This window comes from Prosopis cineraria, unplaced genomic scaffold (assembly GCF_029017545.1).
Source record: "Prosopis cineraria cultivar Desert tree isolate PC_DT_omini unplaced genomic scaffold, ASM2901754v1 PC11, whole genome shotgun sequence".
In the NCBI taxonomy this organism is placed as follows: Eukaryota; Viridiplantae; Streptophyta; class Magnoliopsida; order Fabales; family Fabaceae; genus Prosopis; species Prosopis cineraria.
In genome coordinates, this window is record NW_026555342.1 from 5,487,448 (window position 1) to 5,510,371 (window position 22,924).

Consider the following 22,924-nt stretch of genomic DNA (forward strand, 5'->3'; position numbering starts at 1 on the left):
TTTCGTTGTTTCTATGGGCATTGCCTTGTTGAAATTAAAATTGATATTATCACAGGAACTCACACACCGTCGGTTGTTTTAAAGACATTGAATTGGCTAAAGTCCCCAAGACCTCTAGCGAAGTCAGGATGAATGAGGATGAAGATGCAAAAGTTGAAGGAACTGGTTCAGGCTTCATTTGGGATGAATTTGGTCACATTGTAAGCACTCCTTTTTCTAGCATGTTCAATCGATCTGAGTTCTTAAATAGGTTAAATTCTCTAATCGATACCCAACATTTCTGTCATCATAGTTTGAAATTTTTGTTTTTAGATTATATATAGTGACTATCTGTGATGGTGATTCAATCTTATGGAAATATTAAGACATGGAAAACATTTTCAAATATTATTTCTCACCCGTGGAATTAATGCATCATGTTTACATTTTTAGACATCTTAATAAGGAACCAATGACTGTCTGTCATGTATGTTCTCTATGACATTGATTGCACATATTTGCTCCTGAACTATTAGAAATCATCAATTTCCTTTTCTGATGAACAGGTTACCAATTACCATGTTGTTGCTAAATTGGCTACTGATGTTGGTGGTTTACAACGTTGTAAGGTTTTCCCTTCTGCTGTTAATTATATTACATTAAAGTTTTTGCTTGGAGATGAAGGAAATGTGGATGTCCTTTCCCTTTATTGTTGTTGTTGGCCAAAAAAGCAGCTTAAACAGTCTGATTCGTATTAAGAATCTCTTTCCATAAAGATTTGTTCTGCCTCTCCTGTGTTATTTTATTGTGGCACCCCCAAAATTCAATAGACCAAAGAGAAATATTTAGATAGACCGAGTGCACCATATCATTTGTGGTCTGTTCAATTAAAATACTCTAAGTAATCTAAATAAAATCTTGTGTGACATTTTTTTTAATTGATTTTTTTTAATAACAAAATGTACATTTGATTTCTTTCCTTTTCTCTCTCTACTATCATTAATATCAAAATCAATTTATATTTAATATCATCTAAATATTATATTTTTATTGGACAGACCACAAATAACGTGTTGCATTCGGTCTATCTAAGTATTTCTCATAGACCAAATGTTATTTTAGAGTGATGGTAACTAGGAGACAGGAATGAGCATGACAGTTCAAAGGAGAAGAATGACTTCTATTTACAGCAACCAAAATAATGATGATAATTAAACCTGATACAATTAAACTTATGGTAATTTGGTGATTACAACAATTAACTTGATTGAAATATAACATAACCAACTGGAGGCAATGTGAGATAGTGTTTGTATCGAATGGCCATATCTAATAGTCATTTTTCTCTGTAACCATTCTTCTGAGCAGCAATTCATACATACTATTACTGTCTACAGGTGTTTCTAGTTGATGCCAGGGGAAATAACTTTGTCAGGGAAGGGAAGATAGTTGGCTTTGACCCAGCATACGACCTGGCTGTTCTCAAGGTATATTGTGATCCAACAACCACTCCCCCTTTCGTCCATTTTGATTTTTGATAATGAATATTTAAAATCATTTTTCCCATTCAATAATATTGACAGTAAATATAAATCCATGTACACCCTTTTTGTAATTTTGACAGTTAAAATTTCTGTGAGAAGATGAGAACACCAGTAGCATGAGTTGGCTTGCGCCAAGCTACATTTGTTTTCAATTGAAAAATGCCATCTTCTTTTTTTTCGCGTAGCAAAATATGCCATCTTTTTGTTTATAGGGGGCAACATTATTATTCTAGGGAGAACTAGGTGCAAAGAAATTTTCTGTTCTTAATCCTTTTCTACATAGAGAAACTAGTATCAAGAGATTTTAAGTGGAAATATTGTTGTTACATATCAGCCCAATAACACTCGTTTTCCTCTTTCCCTCACTGCAAGCCACTTTCTCTCAAAATTACTTATTCCATGTACAGGTCGATGTTGATGGGTACGAAATAAAACCTGCAGTTCTTGGAACATCTAAAGATGTACATGTTGGTCAGAGCTGCTTTGCTATTGGGAATCCTTATGGATATGAGAACACTCTGACAACAGGGGTAATTCTCAAAAATTTAAAGTAAACATGTATATAATTTAATGAGAAATCCCCAATGCTGTTGTGAACTTTACCTTATCAACTACATGTTGGGGAAAAAGATCATAGATTCATGTATGAAAATTTCAACAAACATTTATTTACTATTCAAAGGTGTTTCCAGATTGAACTGAAGTCTCTCCAATAGAACATATGCTGTTGCTTCTTTCATGAAATGCTTATGTGACTTGCTACTGAAGGATAATAAAGCCTTTATAACTAAGAAAAGTAATCATTGTGAGCGATGTAGACTTTTTTCAGGAGGTTGTGGTGGGTTAGTATTGGAATAGATGTTCTAAGGTTCAAGTTGTAGTGACAACTCCTTATGTAGGAATGTCTGTGGATTATATATTGGGTAATTTGAAGTCATGCAGAGAATGACATGAGAATTTGATTGTGTATAAGGCTTATTTTTCATCTTTACATCGTATTTTCTTTTCTTTTCTATTTCTTTCCTATTATATTATGTGCAGTCACTTTTGTGGCAGTATGGAGTCTAAAATAGGTGTGTTTTGGCTGATGTAAATGCTCCAGGTCATCAGTGGTTTAGGCCGGGAGATTCCTGCACCAAATGGGGGAGCTATTAAGGGGGCTATTCAAACCGATGCAGCTATTAACGCAGGTAGCCTTAGGCAATAGTATACGGAAAGTAAATTGAAAAGTGCTTTGCCTTACAACACAAGGCAATCATAAGGCAACACATTTTCCCATTTTCTTTCTAGAAAACATTTTTGGCAAACCAAACGTCACCTGACCCTAGGATTGAAGTTAGATGTGTTAGAACCTCAAACCTTTATACTCTCAGTAATTGGTTTTTATTTAAAAAGGTTACTAATGGGGAGAAATAGTACCTTGTGCCCCATCATATCGGTCAAATTAAAGGGGTGATCAATTCTACCAATTTTTCCCTACTCTCGGACTTACTGTGTTTGGAATTAGGTAACATTAGCATCCTAAGATCTTTTCTTAATCTGATAGAAAAACCCGGTTGTTTTTTCACGCCTATATGAGGATCTACCATCATGTTACTGTGTGCTTAGCTTCATACTTTCGTATAGTAATGTTTTATATCTTCCACCCTCATAGAGAAATGTTATCCAACGCAGAGAGCGTCATGAATCTTGATGGTTCTTATATGATATTCTTGTGTATTTACAACGTAAAATTTCAGCAATACTAAGGCTTTTATTGGCATCCTTGCATTTTCTCGGGACTAGTTAGGTATCATGGTCTGATGCTTAATTTGAATTCATGGATCTGAACAGGGAATTCAGGTGGACCATTGATTGATTCTTACGGGCACGTTATTGGAGTAAACACAGCAACATTCACTAGAAAAGGTATGAAATATTTCGTAATTCATCTTTCTTGGAAAAACATCAGCATTGTACCATATAACATCTTTTATCCAATGATAAGGGCGTTGAACGATGTCACTGATTCATCACTACCCTCTTTTTGGCTGTTATAGTGCCAATTTACAAGTTTTTAACTTATGAAGTCATTTTCTGAGTGGTGTGAATGAATATATTTTTTTCATGTTTTTATTACATAATAGAATATTGACTAAGTTACTCTAGTAAGCCTTCATGTATAATAAGGTTCATAATGCTGCGTTTCATTCAGGGACTGGAGTGTCATCTGGTGTGAACTTTGCAATTCCCATCGACACTGTTCTCAGGAGCGTGCCTTACCTTATTGTGTACGGAACACCCTATACTAACAGGTTTTGATAAATGTTAGGTGTCAATTACATAAACATTGAGATTCAGTTTTGGGATTCATTTTGTTGGTCAAATCCCATGCCTGTATTATCTAAAGCTGACAATCAGTAATCTGATTTATCCATTGATTACATTACATGTCCGTAAGATTTCCTTAATTAAATGAAATGGGCGTGCTCGGACTAAATCTACATTTGGAAAACAGGATCCAGTAAATGACTGTCTTCTGGATGTTTGACTGCGAAATTTAACATTTTTATACAGATCTTGATCATGTTTGATTTCATGTTAGATTTCATGGGTTACGATGTGAAGCGAAATTGTACATGCCCTTTTCCGATGCATCAGAAAAATCCCCAACAGAACATTGATGGAATTTTGAAAATAAAAGTCTAATCAAGAGTCTAATGATAATTGTTTTGGAACTAAAGAGGATAAGACCGCATAACAGAGCGGTACTGGAAGAGGGCATTGAGAAAAAGATGCATGTAAACAGATTTACATATCAATGAGCATAACAAGAAAAATCTACTCCTTTAAGTTTCTAATAATGTATTATTGTTCTCCTAAGCTTAATTGTCAATGGACCTATGAATGTTTAATTGTGTTGAGTATGATTTATATGTAATTCTACCTATTTTCTATTATCTAAATAGCTGCCAAAGAGGCAGGCCAAACAGAATACAACATGCTTAAAGCCTACACGAGGATTTTAAACCTAAGGCATTTATCATTGTCTCCAAACACTACATATTTTTATCTTATTCTACTCCTTCAAACCAAAGCCTGACAACTATATTGAACTGGGTAACGTGCTGACTTGCTCAGACAGGTAAAGTCCACAAAAATAAGGCAGCTGAATTCAGTAAAGCACCAACTGTTCTCTTTTCCTTTTTCTGCTGAGGCATTTTTGTAACTTCATTTCATTTAAACAATGGCAGTAAATGTAGCATCAGTGAAAATAATTCAAGGAATAGGATAAACCATTGTGATTATCACTTCCATAGAAAAAGAGGCTTTATTGTCATGACTCTGATTTCGACCATATGAACAAGCCCTCCATTGTAACCCACTATTCACGGCCAAATGTTGGAAAGATTTTTAACATTTTGGAGCAGAGAGCAGAAACTGCATTGAACTTTCACAAAACGAAGGAAATCATGCGTTCTTTACTTTTTCTCTCCATATGACAATGAATCAAAGTGGAACTTGATGTTTCTCATGGCTTCATGCTCAACCATTCAGAATCATGATGGGATTTTAGAATGTGACGATTAAGAAATATTTACAAATGAGTCATTCCTAGTTTCAGACGCAAAGTAAAATCAAATGATGCTCTTTGCTTTGAGATTAAGATCGTCGTTTCCTGAACTTCTCCATGCAGGAGAGGGGAGAATCGGGTTTGTACTTTGCACATCTCCTTTGTTGAAACGGGCAAATTCCGATTATTTGTAGTGCAGTTCCCTGCACAATAACTTCGTAAACTCAAAAAAAGCTAGATGTAGTTTGTTGATCCTTTATTGTTACATTGCAACAAGTTTTACTCAAATTTTAATGAAAATTAATCGGATGCATCCTTAGTGAAAAAATAGCATCAACTTTCAAACAGTATGTCTTCTAGATTGAAGAAAAAAGACAACCGATATGAACTCATTCGTGTGTACGAAAACTACTTTATCATGTTTACCAATCAAGTCTTCTACATCACCAATTCATAGTAATTAAACCATGGGCGTTCTGTCACAACTGAAATTTGTCAAGAACCATAATCATATCGTCTTCCATATTCGTGTCAATGGATTGAGATTCAATCAACAGCTAACAATCCTAGATATTAACAGAACACAATATTCATGAACCACTAAAATCTATAATCAATTCGTAATTCCTCAATCCAGAAATAGCTTAAACCAGAATAATGCTCACGTCTCATTGAGTGCTAGCACTGACAACTGTTCTTCCACTGAATAATCCACATGGCAAGATGTGCGGCATGAAGAAGGAATAAGAATAAGACCAAGGCACCTCTGCTCCATCGGAGAAGGCGAGGACCGCCGTGTGCTGCGATACTCCACGGCGTCCTGGAGAATGATATTCCCTTGCTTATCCATACAGTAGAATCCACCCAAGAAGAACCTCCCATCATTAATGCCCACAAGCATCCGACGGAACAGAAGCTTCTTTACCCTATTGACCCGATCCGAACTTATTTGCCGAGGACCATCTGAGCTGTTCTCCTGACCCAGAGCCGGAGGTTGCTGCGTTTCTCGTTCCATCGTTTGGAGATTGAGCGAAAACCTCCTGCCAGAAACAGTCTCAAGTTTGGTTTCGATGAAATTGAAATGGATTGGTAATGAAGTTGTTTGATAGAGGTTAGGTATGTCACCGTAGCAAGTTGTCGACGGGGAAGACCGTCTCCACCGCGATGGATGGAAGAGAAATGGAACGATTGGGAGATGTCAAATGTGTGAGAAACGAGATTTTGCGTGTTGCTCTCTACAGGTGAGCGCGATCTTCACCGTCCGATGAGAATACCTTGTTTAATTAAGGAAAACTTAGTCTCATGTTCCTTGGAAAAGTCAATTTTACATTCAAATCCTTTGAAATCCACTAATGATTGGACCAATCAGGTCGATCCATGAATCGGTAAACCGACCACTTCACTGATCTTGGTTTCTAGTTAACCTAGTTGATGGATTGCCTTCCTCGTATCGACAATTGATTAAATTAAAATTAATTTAATATAATATAAGCTAATTTTAAGTCATTATTTTCAAAGAGTACTTTAACAGTTATACTAAGTTTTCTAGGTATTTGAAAATTAATGTAAAAAGATCTAAAACTAAATGCTATATTTTTGCACTAAAATACAAATAAAAAAATGTAATTTATGCAACTAAAGCTTCCTAAATGGATCCATACTTATATCACCTAAATGCTATTATCCAATGTATGAATCCTAAATTATGATGGGGTTTTGTGATGAGAAAAATAAAATGTAAACTAAAGAAGTTAATTAAATGATAAAAAGGATTAATTAATCAAAAATTAAAAAAAGTTTGATTTAATTTTGATAAAGGGGACAACTTAGGACATTACATGGAATTAACTTTCCTATTCCAATTCAATTAGTGAGATCAAAAAGAAATAATAGAAAAGAAAAATTAATAATTCAATTATCTAATTAAAGTAAAGAAAACTCATAAGTATAAAGTCTAACGTTTAATTTATTAGAGAACTCATAGTGAACCAAATATTATGACTATGAATTAAGCAAATTAAATTCCTTAAAATCAATGACGATTAATTCAAAATAGATTTGAAAAAAATATTTAAATTACCTAATTAAACAATTAGATAAATTACTAACTTAATTGAATAATCAAGAAATATAAGAAACAACTCAAATTTGCAAGAAACACTGCAATGACAATTAAATTAATAATGAAAACTCAATTATTAATTTAATTGGTAAAATAAGGGTATATAAATATAAATTTTAGAAATTTATTAAGCACAAAATCAATCCAAATATCCATCTAATCTAACATTCAAAAATATTTAAAACTTAAAACTAGATTGTACTCAAGTATTATAACTTAAAATTATTTAAAACTAGATAATTCTAAGCTCTTGAATTAAAAAGATAAATGAAAAAAAACTCCCCAATAATCTTCAAATGCAAATCCCAAGTTCTAACTTCCTTCATGCTTATCCTAAGTTATCTCCCAAGCTAGCTCAAGCTCTCATGAATGAAGCTCTCCCTCCAAACTTTAAGCTACAAGTCACAGTCATGAGATGATTACTGGAAATGGAGTTTAACAAATGAGTGAACAGTTTGGAAGCGGGAGAGATGAGGCGGCGTGAATGGGGATAGGTACAATTTGGATGAAGATGAGGTGTGTGCCGTGGATTGAAAATATAGAATGGAAATAATGGAGTGATTAATTGGTGGAAGAATGGAAGAAGAGACGAGGTGGCATGAATGAATGGGGTGGGAGAAAAGAGAAGCCGGAGATGGAGACGCGGCTGCGGAAGGAAAGAAAACATGAATGAGAGAGCTCTCAATTCTTGATAGTGGTACTACGTATATTTGTGAAAGGAAGAGATGGTTAGAAACATATGATCCAATGGTTATGTTAAATTCCAAAAAAGCCAATAAAAAAAGATAAAAAAAATGAAAAAGTTTTCAAATTTTTCTTAATTAGAAATGCCTATTGCACTCTTAATGAATCTTGATAATTATTTCCTTATTCTTCACAACCTTGATCATCGGATATATTTTGAAACTCAAGAATTAATCTTCACCATTAAATTTTATTAATTGTGCTTTCATAACCTAAAAAGTCAACATTAACCTATTAGTTTAGATTTTGTCAAAAATAAGTCTCATGTCTAATGAAATATTTTCATATTAATTTCCCCAACAATTAAAATTTTCCAATAAAATGGCTAAGAACTCACATAATGTATAATGATTTTATAAATCAAGCTTAATTAAAGATTGAAAAAATTAAACCATGTTAAAAATAGGAAAAATAAAATATTAGCAATTTAAGCTTAAAATTTTCATAATCAATCCAGAAATATATTATTCCTCAAAATTGACTAATAATTTAAATAATATCTAATAAACCCAAACTAGCCCAAAATCATCATTAAAATGCATTGAAAATGTGGGATAAAATGTATAAAATCTATGATTTATTATCAATCTGGTAGTGACCTGGATTAGCTCAGCTGACCTGAGGTCAACCCAAGGTAACTTGGGTAACCCGATGGGTTATTGGGCTAATCAGGTCACTTTTTTTTTGCCAAAACCTAAGAAGAATGAAAAAAATTAGCTTAAAAAACTATTTTTAGGGGTTTTTAATTTTTCTAACTTAACTCTAAAAATTAAAAAAAACTAGAAAAAGGATTCAGAAAATGAATTTAGCCTTCAAGTCTTGGCCTTGAAGAATAGAGGTTCTATGAGATCATGAAGGTTTTTCTTATTCAACTCCTAATGTCTCAATGCCTAAAGATTTGAATGAAGTTAATAATAACTTTAGTGTTAGTGATTATTAGTTCTAGAATTTTTAATGATTGAAAGGTTGTAAGGATGAATATTTGGAATGTTGTATTTTATTATTGTCAGACTTTTGAATAATTGTATTTATATAATTATTATTGTATTTGTATCTTGTATTAGAAATTAATCTTGGATTTGGTTAAATGTTGTCATGATTAATGTGTTTTTATTTAAATTATATTATTTTAATTATGACTTATTTACCCTCCAGGTTGACCCTCTATTCAACTCTGGTTAAACCACTAACCCATGACCCATTAGCTTGGTTGGTTCAATGATTGATCTGATTTTCAATACCTTGAATTATATTGAATACTGAAGTTTGAAGTCCCAGGTCAAAAAAAAGTCTCAAGTCCCTTGACATGTTATACGAGTAGTTAGATGGCCCGACGAGCTCAATGTAATTGGAGGATTTGAATTAAATTTGGAATTGACCATTGGGCTAGGATCAAAACATGTCTTGCCCCACTTTGATGCATGAATTTTTGTTTTAAAAAAATTGTGAAACTAATTGTTTATTATTATTATTTCTCAATTATTTTGTGCAATATAATATTCTTATGATTATCATAAATATTTATTATGGTTTCAAATTTTTAACCCCTTTTAAAATTTTAAATTCATTTTGAACTTATATTGTTGTTTGTGCTAAAAACTAGTTGGTGGAAATGGTTTGAAGTGTTGTACCTTTTTAGAGTTTAGAATGCTGAGCGTGTCAAAGAAGTTAAATCCTCAAAAGAGTTGGTGATCAAAAGATTATAAGCTCCCAATGTCATTTACCATAATTTCCTTGGATCGTCAAAGCAAATTAAAGTTCAAAATATGTGAGCGAGCATGCTAGTATGAAAGTACATTATTGGGAAGTAAGTAAATTGAGGATACTCTGATGATCAAAGGGAGGAGCAAAGTAGCAAGCTTAGTAAGTTTAAATTGGAGATTAAGGATTGCGTTGGGCAAGTTTGAGATTGGCACTGAGGTAAGTTTGTTTGATGTAAATTAGTTGTATAGAGCATTGAAGAAAGGCTTCAGTTACATACTCACTGCCTTTTATATGGGTAGGCAATAATGTACTTCTTTGAATTTGAAATTTTTCCACCTAAGGGAGCAGTTCCCACTTGCTTTAGAATTATGGGTGCACCTTATTGAGAGAGTGTGGTAGAGTAGCACTTTGAGTTTCACGAATAGTAGGGAATGGTCTTAGACCTGATTGCCTCTCTATTGAAACATGACATTTCACTAATCTCTCAAAGGTTTGGCCTTTAGACAATGGTAGAGTGGCCTTGTTGTAGAGTCTCCTTGAGTTAGGCCACGACATTCTTGATTTTTTGGCCTATAGCATATTTTTGGTTCAAACAACTATATAAAATTAAAGAATATTTTTCAATATATATAATTTACAAAATGATTAGCCTTTTATCCTAATATTAAATTTATAAATAATATATTTTCAACGACATTGATTATATTTTTTATGAATAAATTCATTTTTTATGCTTTTGAGATATTAAGTTTAAAAAGATGTGGTGGTTGGGTAAAGCCTAACCCTAAATTCAAACATTGAGCAAGACTGGAGTAAGACTAAATTGCATGTAAGACCTGACTTTTGTCCATGAGCAACAATGTCCTTGCTAAGAAAGCAGACCTCCAACAATTACCATCCATCTATTGTAGTGATGAAATTATTATCATCAACTATCAAAACCTATCATTGATGAAAGAATTTTTGGGGAGTAGTTATGGTAAGTCATTTAATACATGCCAATATCCAAACGACTTTAGTAGTCTAGTGCTTATATTTAGCATATAAATAAGTAAGGTTGAGTTAGACTTTGACTGAATAAACTTGAGTCTGCATAGTAGGTCATAAGATTGAGTTCTTGAAGCTTGTGTAAGGTATTTTTTCATGAATCAGGTTTGAGTCTATCTAAAACTTGACTTGGCCTGAAAATCTATTTAAAATTTTATTTAAAAGTAAACTTTTTAAATAAGTTTATATATTAGTTTTAATCATCTCAAATTATATTTTAAGATTGTTAATATATATATATATATATATTAACCGATATATTAATTACAATATATAAAAATTAAGAGGATTTACCAACTACAATAATAAAGTAAATGCATTAATAAGTTCACTCTAATTGAAAATATAACTAGAAATAAAAAGAAATAGATTGATTAAAAATTAAATGATAAAATTAATATGTATATAATATATTATATAATAATAATATATATGTAAAGAAATTGACTTGTCAGGCTTGTAAGTCAAGCCTTATAAAAATAAGTATTAGATAAATTTAATTAAAAATTTGAATTTAATCTGAGTTTATTTAATAAATGAATTAAATTGAACGTCGCCAAGGATACCTTTATCCCTACCCGTATTATTTTTTGAGATCCACGAGGTCATATGCATCCTCCTTACCGTGAACATCCTCCCAGAAAATTCTATTGTCAGCATAGTTAACCTTGGACGTTGCCGTTGGCAGTGGCAGCTCTAGCTCCAACGACGGATAACAACGGATGGAGGCAAGTTTTCTTTTTCTTAAAAAAGTAAGGACATTGTAGCAATCGTGCTTCAGAATTTATTTAAAAAAAGATTTGGGACTTTTGCGTAATACGTGAATTTTTGACTTCTGAGGCAACTGTGTGTAAAATTAACTCATTCAAGGGTGTGGGAGTGATTTTCTCTTTTATTAATTTTTGTGTTATTTTCTGTTATATTTTAACCCTTTTTAGTTTATAATTCGTATTTATATAAGGAAAAACATAACTCTATATCTTTATTTTTTTTTTGTATTTTGTTATTGATCCTTACACTATTTTTTAATATTTTAAGTCTCTCTAATGTTTTTACAATTTAATCATGGAAGAATCTAAAATAATAAAAAATAAAAATATGGGAACTTAAAATACTAAAAAAAGTGTAGGTATTGATAGCAAAATGAGAGCAAAGTGCAGTATTTAAAGTTAAGTTTTTTCTTATATAAATTTCCTGAGTTTTTCAAGATAATCAAATACCTGATTTTATTGATGACTTTTGAAAAATAAATTGTATTTGCTACTATACATATTAAAACTCTCTAAATTTTAGTATCTATTAATGAGCTTTTTGATCTTTTAAAACTGGACAATTTACTTCAACTTTTTAGTTTATGCACTAATTTCTCTACTGTTAATTATTCTGTTAGATAATTAATAATTAATAAGCATAAAAATAACTGTTATTGACCTAGTATATCATTTTTTCCCCTTCATTAAGCGTCCATTTTACTTAATGTAAAAAAAAAATTGTTACATTTATCTTTATTCTTTTTTTCCCTCAAACTTTAAATCATGTGTAGACATAAATTTTTAATCATGTATAAATAAACTCCTTATTATACTATGTTATTTTAGTGAAATAATGAATATATTAACAATTAACAGTAGACTTTATTTTTTTTAAGAAAAATCAAATTTAAATTTAGCTTATATATAATGATAAATATACTAGACTTGTTATTTTTTTCCCCCAAAATATCATGCGGGATGTTGCGACTTTCAAAATATAATTAATAATTTTTTTAAAAATACTTTTAATTAAGGTATAATTAATGAGATTATCAAATTGAAACATCCTATTACATAAAAAAAAATATGAAAACAATGTGAAATTCAAAAATAATTAAAACTAAATCATTAAGATATACTTTCTTGGATCCTTAATATAAGATGGAGGTAGAGTAATTAATATTTTTTTCAATTTTATCTTTATTTATTTATTATTTATTGTCAATTGAATTTTTGGAATACAATTTATTATGATCATTAATTATAAAAAATAAAATTTAAAATTTATATATATTAATAATTTTAAGGATATAATTATATTTTTTTAACAAATAGATGAAATTAAAAAACACAGTAATAATTTGGTTAGACATATTTTATAATTCTGAAGTAATTGTTACGTCTAAAATCAAATCTATTGCTTGTGTTCGAAACCCAGGAAACTATTTGCCCCGAATTCCAGGATGTCCAATTGTTCGTGATCCGGACAGTGTACTACCGCGAATCCTAGGAAGCTCGCCAAGAGAGCAGCGTTAGTTGTTACTACCTTCTTCGCTCCCACACTTTAGAATTAGGGTTTCGATTGGCGTCTTCTTCTCTCTAAATCGTCAGGTATGCAACACTAGGGTTTTCACCTCTTCTTCTTGGTCTCCTCTTCTTGTTTGAATTGAACTCTTGTTTCTTGGGTTTCCATGAAGTTTGTTTTTTGTTCCTCACACAATCGTCGTATTAATCTGCTGATTTTTCTGTTTCGAGATGGCTCGTTTCTGCATCTTGTGTTTCATCTTTCTTCTTTGGATAATTAAGACAGAAGGTCAGCAGGAGAGTAAAATCATACGTTTATTATTTGCAGAAACCAATTTGTTCCAATCTTTTTAGGTGATTAATGTAGCAGTTGTCATTCAGTTGTTTTTAATCTCTGTTATGTCATGACTGGCCCCAATATTTAAGATTTGCATATTTTGTTTCAAATTTTTACTCTTTACGAAATAGTTATTTCACTCGTTTGAAGTGCCGTGTGGTAGACCCTGTAGAAAACGGTATCTAGTATTGCTGGGAGCTGAGTTTTTTTTTGGTTACAGTAGTGCTTCTTTTGGGATAACTATAAAAATTGGTTTAGTAGACCTATTTCAGTTAATAGCTTATTTTAGCCGAACAAAAGTTGTGAAATAAGTAAATGATGTAAAGTCCACTGGTTTACTTCATATCCATTTAATCTGTTAACCTAGGATAGGCAATGATGTTACACGTGGCTTTAAATTGCAGATTGTGGTTGCCTTAGTAATTGCAGGAAAATATAGAGATGTCATGAAAACATTGCAAACTGCAATCGCTGATTGATGTGGTTGGGAAATCCAGCCCACCACAACGGTGATATTGTCATATTGCAGTTACTGATTAGAGTTTAAATCAATAAACAAGTATATGACTTTGAAATTATTGATTTATCTAAAAGTATGTCATGCTTTCAGGAGTCACGCCAATATATATCAATGGGTGAGACTGGGAAACGATTTCGTTCACAGAGAGACCACAATGGGGATAGTAGAAATCAGAAGAGACGCATGAATCACAAAGATGGAAAGGGCAATGATGAATTGGTTGTTTATAGGGTACTTTGTCCAGATGGAGTTATTGGAAGTGTTATTGGCAAGGGTGGAAAAGTGATAAATACAATAAGGCAGGAGACTAATGCAATAGTCAAGATTGTTGATCCATTTCCAGGTGCCAATGATCGAGTTATAACAATTTACTCCTATGTTAAGGAGAAGGAAGACATTGAGGTAGATGATGAGTTCAGCAGCAGGGTTCCTCTATGTGCTGCTCAAGATGCTCTTCTTAAAGTCCATGCTGCTATTGTAAAATTTGTGGCAAGTGTTGCAGACACTGAAAAGAAGCATAAGGATAGGGAAGAATGCCAGATCCTTGTTCCATCAAGCCAGTCTGCGAATATCATTGGTAAAGCTGGGTCTACAATAAATAAATTGAGAAATAGGACAAGGACAATGATCAAGGTTACACCTAAGGATGCAACTGACCCAACACACTCATGTGCCATGGATTTCGACAATTTTGTGATGGTTAGTTCTCGATGCAATGAAACAACCTATTGAACAGTTTATTGCACTAGAATGCCTTAGTAGATAATTTAGTAGCGTTGAAGTCTGTGGTTCTCCCCATCAGAAAATCCAGGATTTGTGATGATCTTTTCCCGTATATTGATTTTAATCTGCAAATTAGAAGCTGGGGATCCACATTGGTGGGACATATCCTTTGCGTGAAAGGAGTTAATTTATGGTTGGTAAGACAGTCAAATGAATCTGAGGCCCTAATGGGCATATTAAGTTGGCAAGTACATCTGCTTTTGTTGATTATCTCCTTGTTATATGGTGCTGCGGAAAATCTTCTTTTGACATCAATATATCCTGCTATGAATGAAGAAAAATGTTGAATTAAATAGATGTTTTGTTATATTATGTTCAAATCTTAATGATCTTAACAGGGTGAAGAAACTTGAGCACATGTCGGCTGGCTGAATGCTCAATAGTTATGATTAAACTGCATGAGATTTTGAATATCCTCTCTCTCTCTCTCTCTCTCTCTCTCGCATAAGATTGATCTCCATGCTGATATGCATGATTGAATCATGTATAAACGCAAGAAACAAATTTTTGGTAATGAAAGAAAAATGTAGCTGAATTTGTACTCTATGTATTTCCTTAGAAAAAGACACCTATGGTGTTTATATTTTTCCCCATCTATATGATCTATATTTTTCCTATCATTTTGTTTTTCAATATGAGAAGAGCTTCCTGCTGCTAGCAAAGTGGTTAAAAAGATGCATAAATAAACGCCCTGTATTCATGAATGCATTGTTTTATGCAATGTCAGTAAAATAGACAATAATTTGCTCAGATGTTGAAGCCCATCCTTTTATAGTGTTACTTCTTTAATTGTAACTGTATTGTCAAAGCCTCATTATCAGTCTTGGGTATAATGATCTTAGTTTTATTTGTTTGGAAATTTAATCATTCTCATATTGTTTTTTGGCTAATAGATATCTGGTGAGTCAGAAGCTGTGAAGAAAGCACTCTTTGCAGTTTCTGCTATTATGTACAAGTTCTCTCCTAAGGAGGACATTCCTCTTGAAACAAATGTACCTGAAGTCCCTCCTAGTATAATTATTCCCTCTGATGTCCCTATTTACCCACCTGGTGGATTATATCCAGCTTCAGATCATGTTATGCCACCTAGATCTCTTCCTCCAATAATAGGTGCTACAAATTTACAAGACCTACAAGATCTACCAGCTTATGCTGATGCAGGAAGTACGTGGTCTCTGTACTCATCTGCCCTTCCAATAGTTTCTGGTGTTGGTGGTGTTTCCCAATCTGAAGAATTAGTTGTCAGAATGCTCTGCCCCTCTGACAAGATTGGGCGTGTCATTGGGAAGGCAGGAGGTACCATTAAAAGTATAAGGCAGGCTAGTGGTGCTCGTATTGAGGTTGATGATTCCAAGGCTAAACACAATGAGTGTTTGATTGTTATAACTGCAACAGAGGTGCGCTGTTACTGTGTCTTTCATTTTCCCTTATAATAATTGCTTGCGCATGTAATAATTATCTGAACCGTCAAACCTGGTGAAGTCCATGATATATTCTATTCATTTAGGGGAGCCTTGAAATGTACTAGTTATCAAGATGTTCTTTCATTTTTAGAGCATGGCTTAAAATTATATGCAAGAAAACTGACAGGCGGTGTTTGTAATTTGTAGTCGCAAAGTGATATTAAGTCCATGGCAGTTGAAGCTGTTCTTTTGCTACAAGAAAAGATAAATGACGAAGATGATGCAACTGTTTCAATCCGGCTCTTGGTTCCATCAAAAGTCATAGGGTGTATCATTGGGAAAGGTGGTTCAATCATAAATGAAATTCGGAGGAGAACTAAGGCAGATGTTCGAATCTCAAAAGGTGATAAGCCTAAACTAGCTGATGCAAATGATGAACTGATTGAGGTTTGGTTACTTTTTTCATTGCTTAACTTTCTTTTTTAATTTTAATCTTTTTTTTTTTTGTTTGTTTCTTTGCTTATTTTGATCAATGCTGTTCTGGTTAGGTGGTTGGCAGCGTTGACTGTGTGAGAGATGCACTAATACAGATTGTGTTAAGACTCAGGGATGATGTGTTGAGAGAAAGGGACACTGGCCATAATCCATCTATAGGTGCTGAATCATTATACTCAGGTGGCACCGGTCTTTCTGTTCCATCTGTGTTGCCTTCGGTCCCTCCCCTTGCTGCTCCACTGGCTTATGATCACAGGGGCGAAAGTGGAGGTGGACTGGGCATGCTTTCTTCTAGCAACCTGTATGGATATGGATCTTTGTCGGTATGTCTCTCTGACTTCAGTTCTTGCTAAGTCATTACATTGTCACTGATACCCTATATCTTGATAGTACTTTTGTAAGTATCATGGCTTATTTGTTGATACAGGTTTTGATTCGAAGTTCTAGGATAATTTAAATCACAGGGAAAATAGCCCTGTTCATTTTTTAATAAAATTTACAAATTAAATTAAATTACAAATGAGTTATCTTTAAAAAACTGTTCTAATATTCCATGCTGAATTTTTCCTTTTAAAAGCATGATTATTTGAAGATGTACTTTATTTCTTTTGAAGAAATCATAATTTTTATGATCCTTTCATTTGCCAAAAACTAAAAAACTGGGGATGGAAAATAAATCAAATCTTAAGTAATGGTATATGCTATCATTCCATCCTAGGCTGCATGTGGTATGATAGGAAGTTTCCCCTGGAATTTTTACTTCAGAAGTAGAGATGTGTTAGAATGTACTCATTTTCATCAGGAAATATGACCTCAAAATTATTCTTTAATAGATAGTTTTTTGAAAATATTCCAAAACTACGTATTTCTCATCAAGCATTTTGTTTGGACTATAACGGACCAGATCTTAGTTTATGAGTGCCACCGTTCATTGACATGAAGTAAAATATCCCATTAACATATGTTGGTTACTAAGTTGATGCAGATTATATGTCCAATGCCTATGTTAAATTGATTTTATTTCATTTGGGAAAAATAATCATAAAGCCATTCTTGAGTATAAATACGGTAAACAACAAGGACAACTAGCCTTATCTCATTAGGTGGACTTGGTTATATGGATTGCACAATGTTATTGTATTCTATAATGAGCTAAGTTTTTAGGAATATTGTTAATTAAAAAGTTTTGTTCAACAACTTTCATAAGTGTTCTTTTTGGTCTTCCTCTACCTCTCTATATATAAATAAAGAAACAAACTTGTGAATTTCTTCAGGTCCTTTTCCCCTTTGTTTGTTATAAATGTGACATGTAATTTCTGTTTTTAGTTTCTAATCATATAGTGGTAATTTCTTATCTTATTTTGTTTGTCTGTAGCAGATGGGAGAAACTGGCTATGGATCTGTGTCCTCATATGCCTCCAAGGTGTACGGAGGGTTAGTATATTTTGTTTGCCAAAATTCTTCGGTCTAATGTTGTACAACTAACTTGGTCTCCCCTCCCCCCAAAAAAAAACATCAACTCTATAACTATGTGATGCTAATCAATCTTCTTTTTGTCCCCCTATTGTGCGCAGTTTGCCTCCCCCATCAGCCTTGGAGATGCTGATTCCTGCAAATGCTGTTGGTAAAGTGTTAGGTAAAGGAGGGACAAATATAGCCAATATCAGAAAGGTTTGTTTATGCATTTAAAATCTTGCATTCTTTGGTTTAAAAGATCTATCTCAATTCATTACCTTAAATCAATGTGAGTTTGCTCCTTTCTGCTGTATCTTATATTCTCACTGTATGCTTTGGATTGTGATAGTCTAGAATGAGTTGAATATCTTGAACTGCAAAAGCTTTCAATTCAATATCATGCATTCTCAAATATAGTTCTTGGTTTTGGCTGTCGAGTTATGATATGATTTTATCTTATCATTTCCTTGTCTTTTGTGAGAAGGTAAATATAATATCCAACTTTTCTCATACCAAGTATGTCTCAGGGTGGAAATGAAGTTTTATGCTTATTTAAGTAGAAAAGAATAAGTTGTGGAGTTCCCTATTCTTTACTTTATTAATGACGTTTTACATGTTTGGTGTTTAATATTATCCTTTTAAATTTCATTTAATATGCTTTTGTCATCTCACTGATGATAGCCTTGCATTCATATGTTGTGAAATAGTTTCTTGTGTTCATACCATGTTTATTGATTGGCAGAAAAGAAACATGATAAATATACTTGTCCTGTTTGGTGTCAAGTACTATTGTTGCTTCAGAATTCATTCATCAACCTTAGCTTACTTGGGAATACCCATGTGTGTTACATCCACAAAGTATACAGATGAAAATTTGTTGCAAAATATGCTTCATTTTATGTCTGTTTCATGTCTAGTTGTTTCACTCCAGATTTCAGGAGCCATGATAGAGGTTTCTGACTCCAAATCCTCCCGGGGTGATCGTATTGCTCATATATCAGGCACACCTGAGCAGAAGCGTGCTGCTGAAAATTTGATCCAGGCATTTATAATGGCCACCTGAGTTATTGGAGTGCTCTAGTTTGGAAGGTGGAATGATCAGTTCTTGAAGCGTGTCCTTGTTCCTCTCCTTAGCTCTTCTAGGTTGCTTCCTGAGAGAAAATATTCTCTGCATCAACCTGAGCCCTGCGTCTTCCAAAACAGTAACTGTTCCTGAGGATTCATTGCTGGTTCTGTATTTAGGAGTTTTAGTCCCTGTCTTTTTTCTTAATCTACTCCTCATCTGCGTTTTCTCTCAGAAATTTTTAGGATCTTTCTTTCCATTCATACTGTTTTGTCTTGACTTGTTCAAAGTCATCTTTATCTCCATTAAATGTTATCAAAGGAACCTAGTGATTGTTTTTATTTTGATTCTGGTGGTTAATGATTCATCCTCTTATTCTCTTTATCTTTTTTTTTTTTGGCTAAAACTTTCTTCCGCGACAATGCCAATGAATGCAGTCTCTATCAATCTCCTCTTTCCAATAATCATGATTTATGCTTACTTGTACTACTCAAAATTGGGGAAGTTGCCTTATGAATGTGGAGAAAATTTAGTTCTTGAACATTCCCTCCTTTGCTGCTGTTTTCCATAGCTTGTACTCCTGGAATACAGCTGACCATTTCAAACTGCATATAACCCTTGTTCTGTTTCATTATTTGGGCTTCTAGTTTTCCTTCTTATTACACCATGTGTAATATCTTCGATATACCTATAATCTGAAAAGGCATTGAGATTGATTTTCTGAAACAATTTGTGTAAATTCTATTGTCTTTTGATGGATGCCACTCACCTGGAGAAACTACCTAGCTGCTGTGTCATATTCTGGACTTGTGGCAGGTCTTCCCCTCTTACAGCAATTCATTGTGGTTAATACTGATTTCATCAGATCCCATAAATTCAATCAAGGGTGGCAGTTGAATTAACATTTTGATCTCTAGTTCTGCTGCCTGTGACTTGATTATTGTCCTGTCAACAAATTATTATCTATATCCTCAACGAAGCTTGAATAGTAGTTAATTGGATTGTTTTCATCAGTATAATGCCCAGCTCAGCTATTGTCGGTCTTAGCTAAACAGAAATCAAATTGGCATGTAATTGCTGCTTTCATATCCTATATACATCTGCAATTCAGATCTTTCTTTCTGACTAATATGACTCTTCATTGGCAACAATATCAAATAATCTTGTTTCATTTAGGCATATTCTGTCTTATCTATGATGCCATCTTCTGCTAAAACATCTCTCATCCATAATGCCTGTGTTTTAACACCAGCACCAATGCGCTGGAAGCTTCTGATCCCTTTGTAGATGTGACTGAACTCTTTCCAGCCTTCTTTCTATTTTATGTTATCAGCTGGAAACTCTTTAGGGTTGATGTTGAAATTTGGCCTTACCTCAAATTGGAAGACACAATTTTATTGCACCATTCATCTGGTTTCTTGGGTATTATGAGAAGTTAAGCTATCCTCTGATCTCAGCTGTGTAACGATGCTCACTATGATGTTTTCGTAGGTCTAAGCTCTAAGATAATATACATGTGGATGAATCCTTCCTTAGTTTTGAATATTGTATATTTCTGTTGACTCACTCTCCCATACTTGATTCTGTATATATCCATTCTTTCCGTGTATTCTCTGGTTTGTTTAGTCACTACTCTTATCAGTAATGATGTCAAAATTAGCGAGTTTGGTTTTTCTTGAGGGATTTCCTGGTACTTCTGTGAGGAAGGAAGATGGTTCATTGGTGGTATAGAAGCAATACTGAAACTTGGATGTCACAAATCAACTTGTTAGTTACCAATGTTTAGTTTGCGCATTAAGTAGCACAAGTAGTTGTAGTTGTAGATGTAGATGTAAATGTTGATTATCGGTATGTTTGGGTTTGAGCCCCTTCTATTTGCCCTCTGGTAGCCTTACATGCAGTCAACTTTTTGTTAATGCATTAGCTAATGTTGTTTCTCATGTTTGAAACACAAGAAATTTTGTATATTTCATTTTATTGAATGAAAGAAGGCCACTTGGATAGGGGCCATTTACTTGGAATGTCTGGCACCCTGTGTTGTGAACGATTTATGATCAAACAGTTTCTCATATCAGGGATTTTATTATAGCATCAGTCAACACACAGGTGGCAGTTTCAGAGTCACATGACTCTTTCTTATGCTGCAACTCTGGGTTTGTGCACTTTTGTCGTGTAAATATGTACTACTGTTATGTACCATTGAGAAACAGATTCTGGTATTTTGATTGAACATGTCATCTAGGTTTTCATATGATAGATAGTCAAATTCTGGCGTTCAAGCACTGGATAATCCATGAAAGCTTGACCGAAAGTATTACTTTAGAGTTAAGAAATGCATTGGACCTGATGTCTGGTTCTTTCTGGAAATACGCAGAGACAATGATTGATCATCCAATCACATTTGAAATGTTTTCTGAAGATCCCTGTTTATTGCAGTTTGTATCGTTACTATTATTGTTTTGGTGTCTCATCTTGTCGTCTCCTCTCTTAAAAGAGGAATGGCAGCTTCTCGTCATAAATTTGTATTCAATGCTACATCTAAATTTTCCAGCTATCTTTATCCTCTTTATACGTCAATTTCTCACCTACTCTGTTTATGGTACAATTCAATACGATTGTGATAGTGTTCAGTTTTTCAGGTTTTTAATTATTAACTCTTTCATCATCTCAAAATTTGTGATTGTTTCACCCTCTGTTTTTGTCTGTGGGGGAATCTTATGTTATAGTTATGCGAAGCTAGAGGTTTCAACCTTTAATTTAATAATGTGAAATCTTCCAAATGTAATCTCATGTAACTTGGAAAAAAAAAAAAAACTAATGCAATATTTGATAGATACAAAAGAATGATTTATGAAAAGAAAAGGAGAAATATACTTATTTCATTATGTTTTAAAAAATATTTTTACTTGTGCCAAACATTTAGTAATTTTAAAGAAAATAAAAGGTAAAATTTATTGCCATTTCAAATAGTTTTTTACTATCAATGCACTGTTTGTTTTACCCAAAAAAAAAAAGAAATCAATATGCAGCAAGCTAATGCTTAATCTATTTATCTTTTAATTACTTGCAAAATAGGTTTTATCTTTTTGTTTATTTCTAGAAAATAAATACTTGTTTCATCCTTTTTTATTTTGTAATTTCTTTGTAAACATTGTACTTGGGACAAAAAGCTTTAGTTAAAATAAAGAAACAACTTCTAATTTTATTTACCAGCATGACTGAACCACTGGATAGGACGGCCAGCTTGTCCGATCAAATCAACACCCGCACCTAATTGTAAGGTAATGATGGTTGATAATATGATAGTTTTGGTGGTGAATTATATGCTCCTTAGTTAATTTAAATTTCACGTAATTTCTCCTGCTTTTTATATAAATTCTTTTAAAGCCATTTGACATCTATCTATTACTATTAATTTATATTTATATTACTGTGAATACTTTTTTTTAAAGTCACAAATTTTAACTCAATCTTGTTTTTAAAGTAGTATATACTCCCTCTATTAAAAATATAAGGTATTTTTAGTCTTTTGAGGTGTAATTATTATTTTTTTTTGAAGTGCCTCTATTGATAATGACTTTATATTTATTATAGAGTGTTTAATACGGGTAAATATGAAAAGATATGATTAGTTAAAAAGTAGGTAAATATTTTATTGGGGGTGAGATTCGATTAAAACTGTTTTATATTTTAAAACGGAGGGAGTATATTTTCTCAATTTGCATTGGCTAAACGGTGACACAAGTGCTTGGAATTCGATTTTCAACTTTAAAATTTGAAAGTTAACCTACATATATTCTTTTAACCGTGAGAGAAATTAGTCTATGCTACTAGCAGAAAAATTTGTTAACGACAAAGACAAAGTATCGTATCTATTGCATTGAAATCCCATCATTAAC

General features: G+C 33.0%; 3 protein-coding genes across 7 annotated transcripts in view; 2 read left to right on the top strand and 1 right to left on the bottom strand.

Moving 5' to 3' along the window:
• The window catches only part of LOC129286040 (protease Do-like 5, chloroplastic), a 6,789-nt gene extending 2,772 nt beyond the window's left edge, over nt 1-4,017 (top strand). The window contains exons 2-8 of the mRNA XM_054922082.1: nt 56-200; nt 546-608; nt 1,377-1,466; nt 1,931-2,053; nt 2,626-2,713; nt 3,357-3,431; nt 3,718-4,017. Coding sequence (XP_054778057.1) covers nt 56-200; nt 546-608; nt 1,377-1,466; nt 1,931-2,053; nt 2,626-2,713; nt 3,357-3,431; nt 3,718-3,824 — 691 coding nt within the window. The 3' untranslated portion in view covers nt 3,825-4,017. The remainder of the gene's footprint in view (nt 1-55; nt 201-545; nt 609-1,376; nt 1,467-1,930; nt 2,054-2,625; nt 2,714-3,356; nt 3,432-3,717) is intronic.
• Nucleotides 4,018-4,948: 931 nt separating this feature from the next.
• LOC129285100 (uncharacterized) lies at nt 4,949-6,333 on the bottom strand. Of its 2 annotated transcripts, XM_054920653.1 has the most exons (3): nt 6,202-6,333; nt 5,742-6,116; nt 4,949-5,279 (listed from the first exon to the last, which is right to left on the bottom strand). In XM_054920653.1, the coding sequence occupies exons 2-3, from the start codon at nt 6,089-6,091 to the stop codon at nt 5,261-5,263; spliced, it is 369 nt and encodes a 122-aa protein (XP_054776628.1). In that variant the 5' UTR covers nt 6,092-6,116; nt 6,202-6,333; the 3' UTR covers nt 4,949-5,260. The 2 variants fall into 2 exon arrangements, with proteins under 2 accessions (XP_054776628.1, XP_054776627.1); XM_054920652.1 differs by having other exon boundaries at nt 5,742-6,317.
• Nucleotides 6,334-12,863: 6,530 nt separating this feature from the next.
• LOC129285706 (KH domain-containing protein At4g18375) lies at nt 12,864-19,409 on the top strand. Of its 4 annotated transcripts, none has more exons than XM_054921515.1 (9): nt 12,864-13,056; nt 13,201-13,323; nt 13,917-14,525; nt 15,503-16,006; nt 16,220-16,459; nt 16,561-16,830; nt 17,883-17,941; nt 18,082-18,178; nt 18,894-19,409. In XM_054921515.1, the coding sequence occupies exons 3-9, from the start codon at nt 13,938-13,940 to the stop codon at nt 19,023-19,025; spliced, it is 1,890 nt and encodes a 629-aa protein (XP_054777490.1). In that variant the 5' UTR covers nt 12,864-13,056; nt 13,201-13,323; nt 13,917-13,937; the 3' UTR covers nt 19,026-19,409. The 4 variants fall into 4 exon arrangements, with proteins under 4 accessions (XP_054777490.1, XP_054777489.1, XP_054777487.1 ...); XM_054921514.1 differs by having other exon boundaries at nt 13,201-13,258; XM_054921512.1 differs by lacking the exon at nt 13,201-13,323 and having other exon boundaries at nt 12,865-13,056.
• The last annotated feature ends 3,515 nt before the right edge of the window (nt 19,410-22,924 follow it).

What these genes read in the sequence shown, in the direction of transcription:
- LOC129285100 (XM_054920653.1), bottom strand. Translation starts at nt 6,091, where the DNA reads ATGGAACGAGAAACGCAGCAACCTCCGGCTCTGGGTCAGGAGAACAGC.
- LOC129285706 (XM_054921515.1), top strand. Translation starts at nt 13,938, where the DNA reads ATGGGTGAGACTGGGAAACGATTTCGTTCACAGAGAGACCACAATGGG. An exon ending in ATGGATATGGATCTTTGTCG is followed by an intron (nt 16,831 to 17,882) that starts GTATGTCTCTCT and finishes GTTTGTCTGTAG; the next exon opens with CAGATGGGAGAAACTGGCTA. An exon ending in ATATAGCCAATATCAGAAAG is followed by an intron (nt 18,179 to 18,893) that starts GTTTGTTTATGC and finishes GTTTCACTCCAG; the next exon opens with ATTTCAGGAGCCATGATAGA.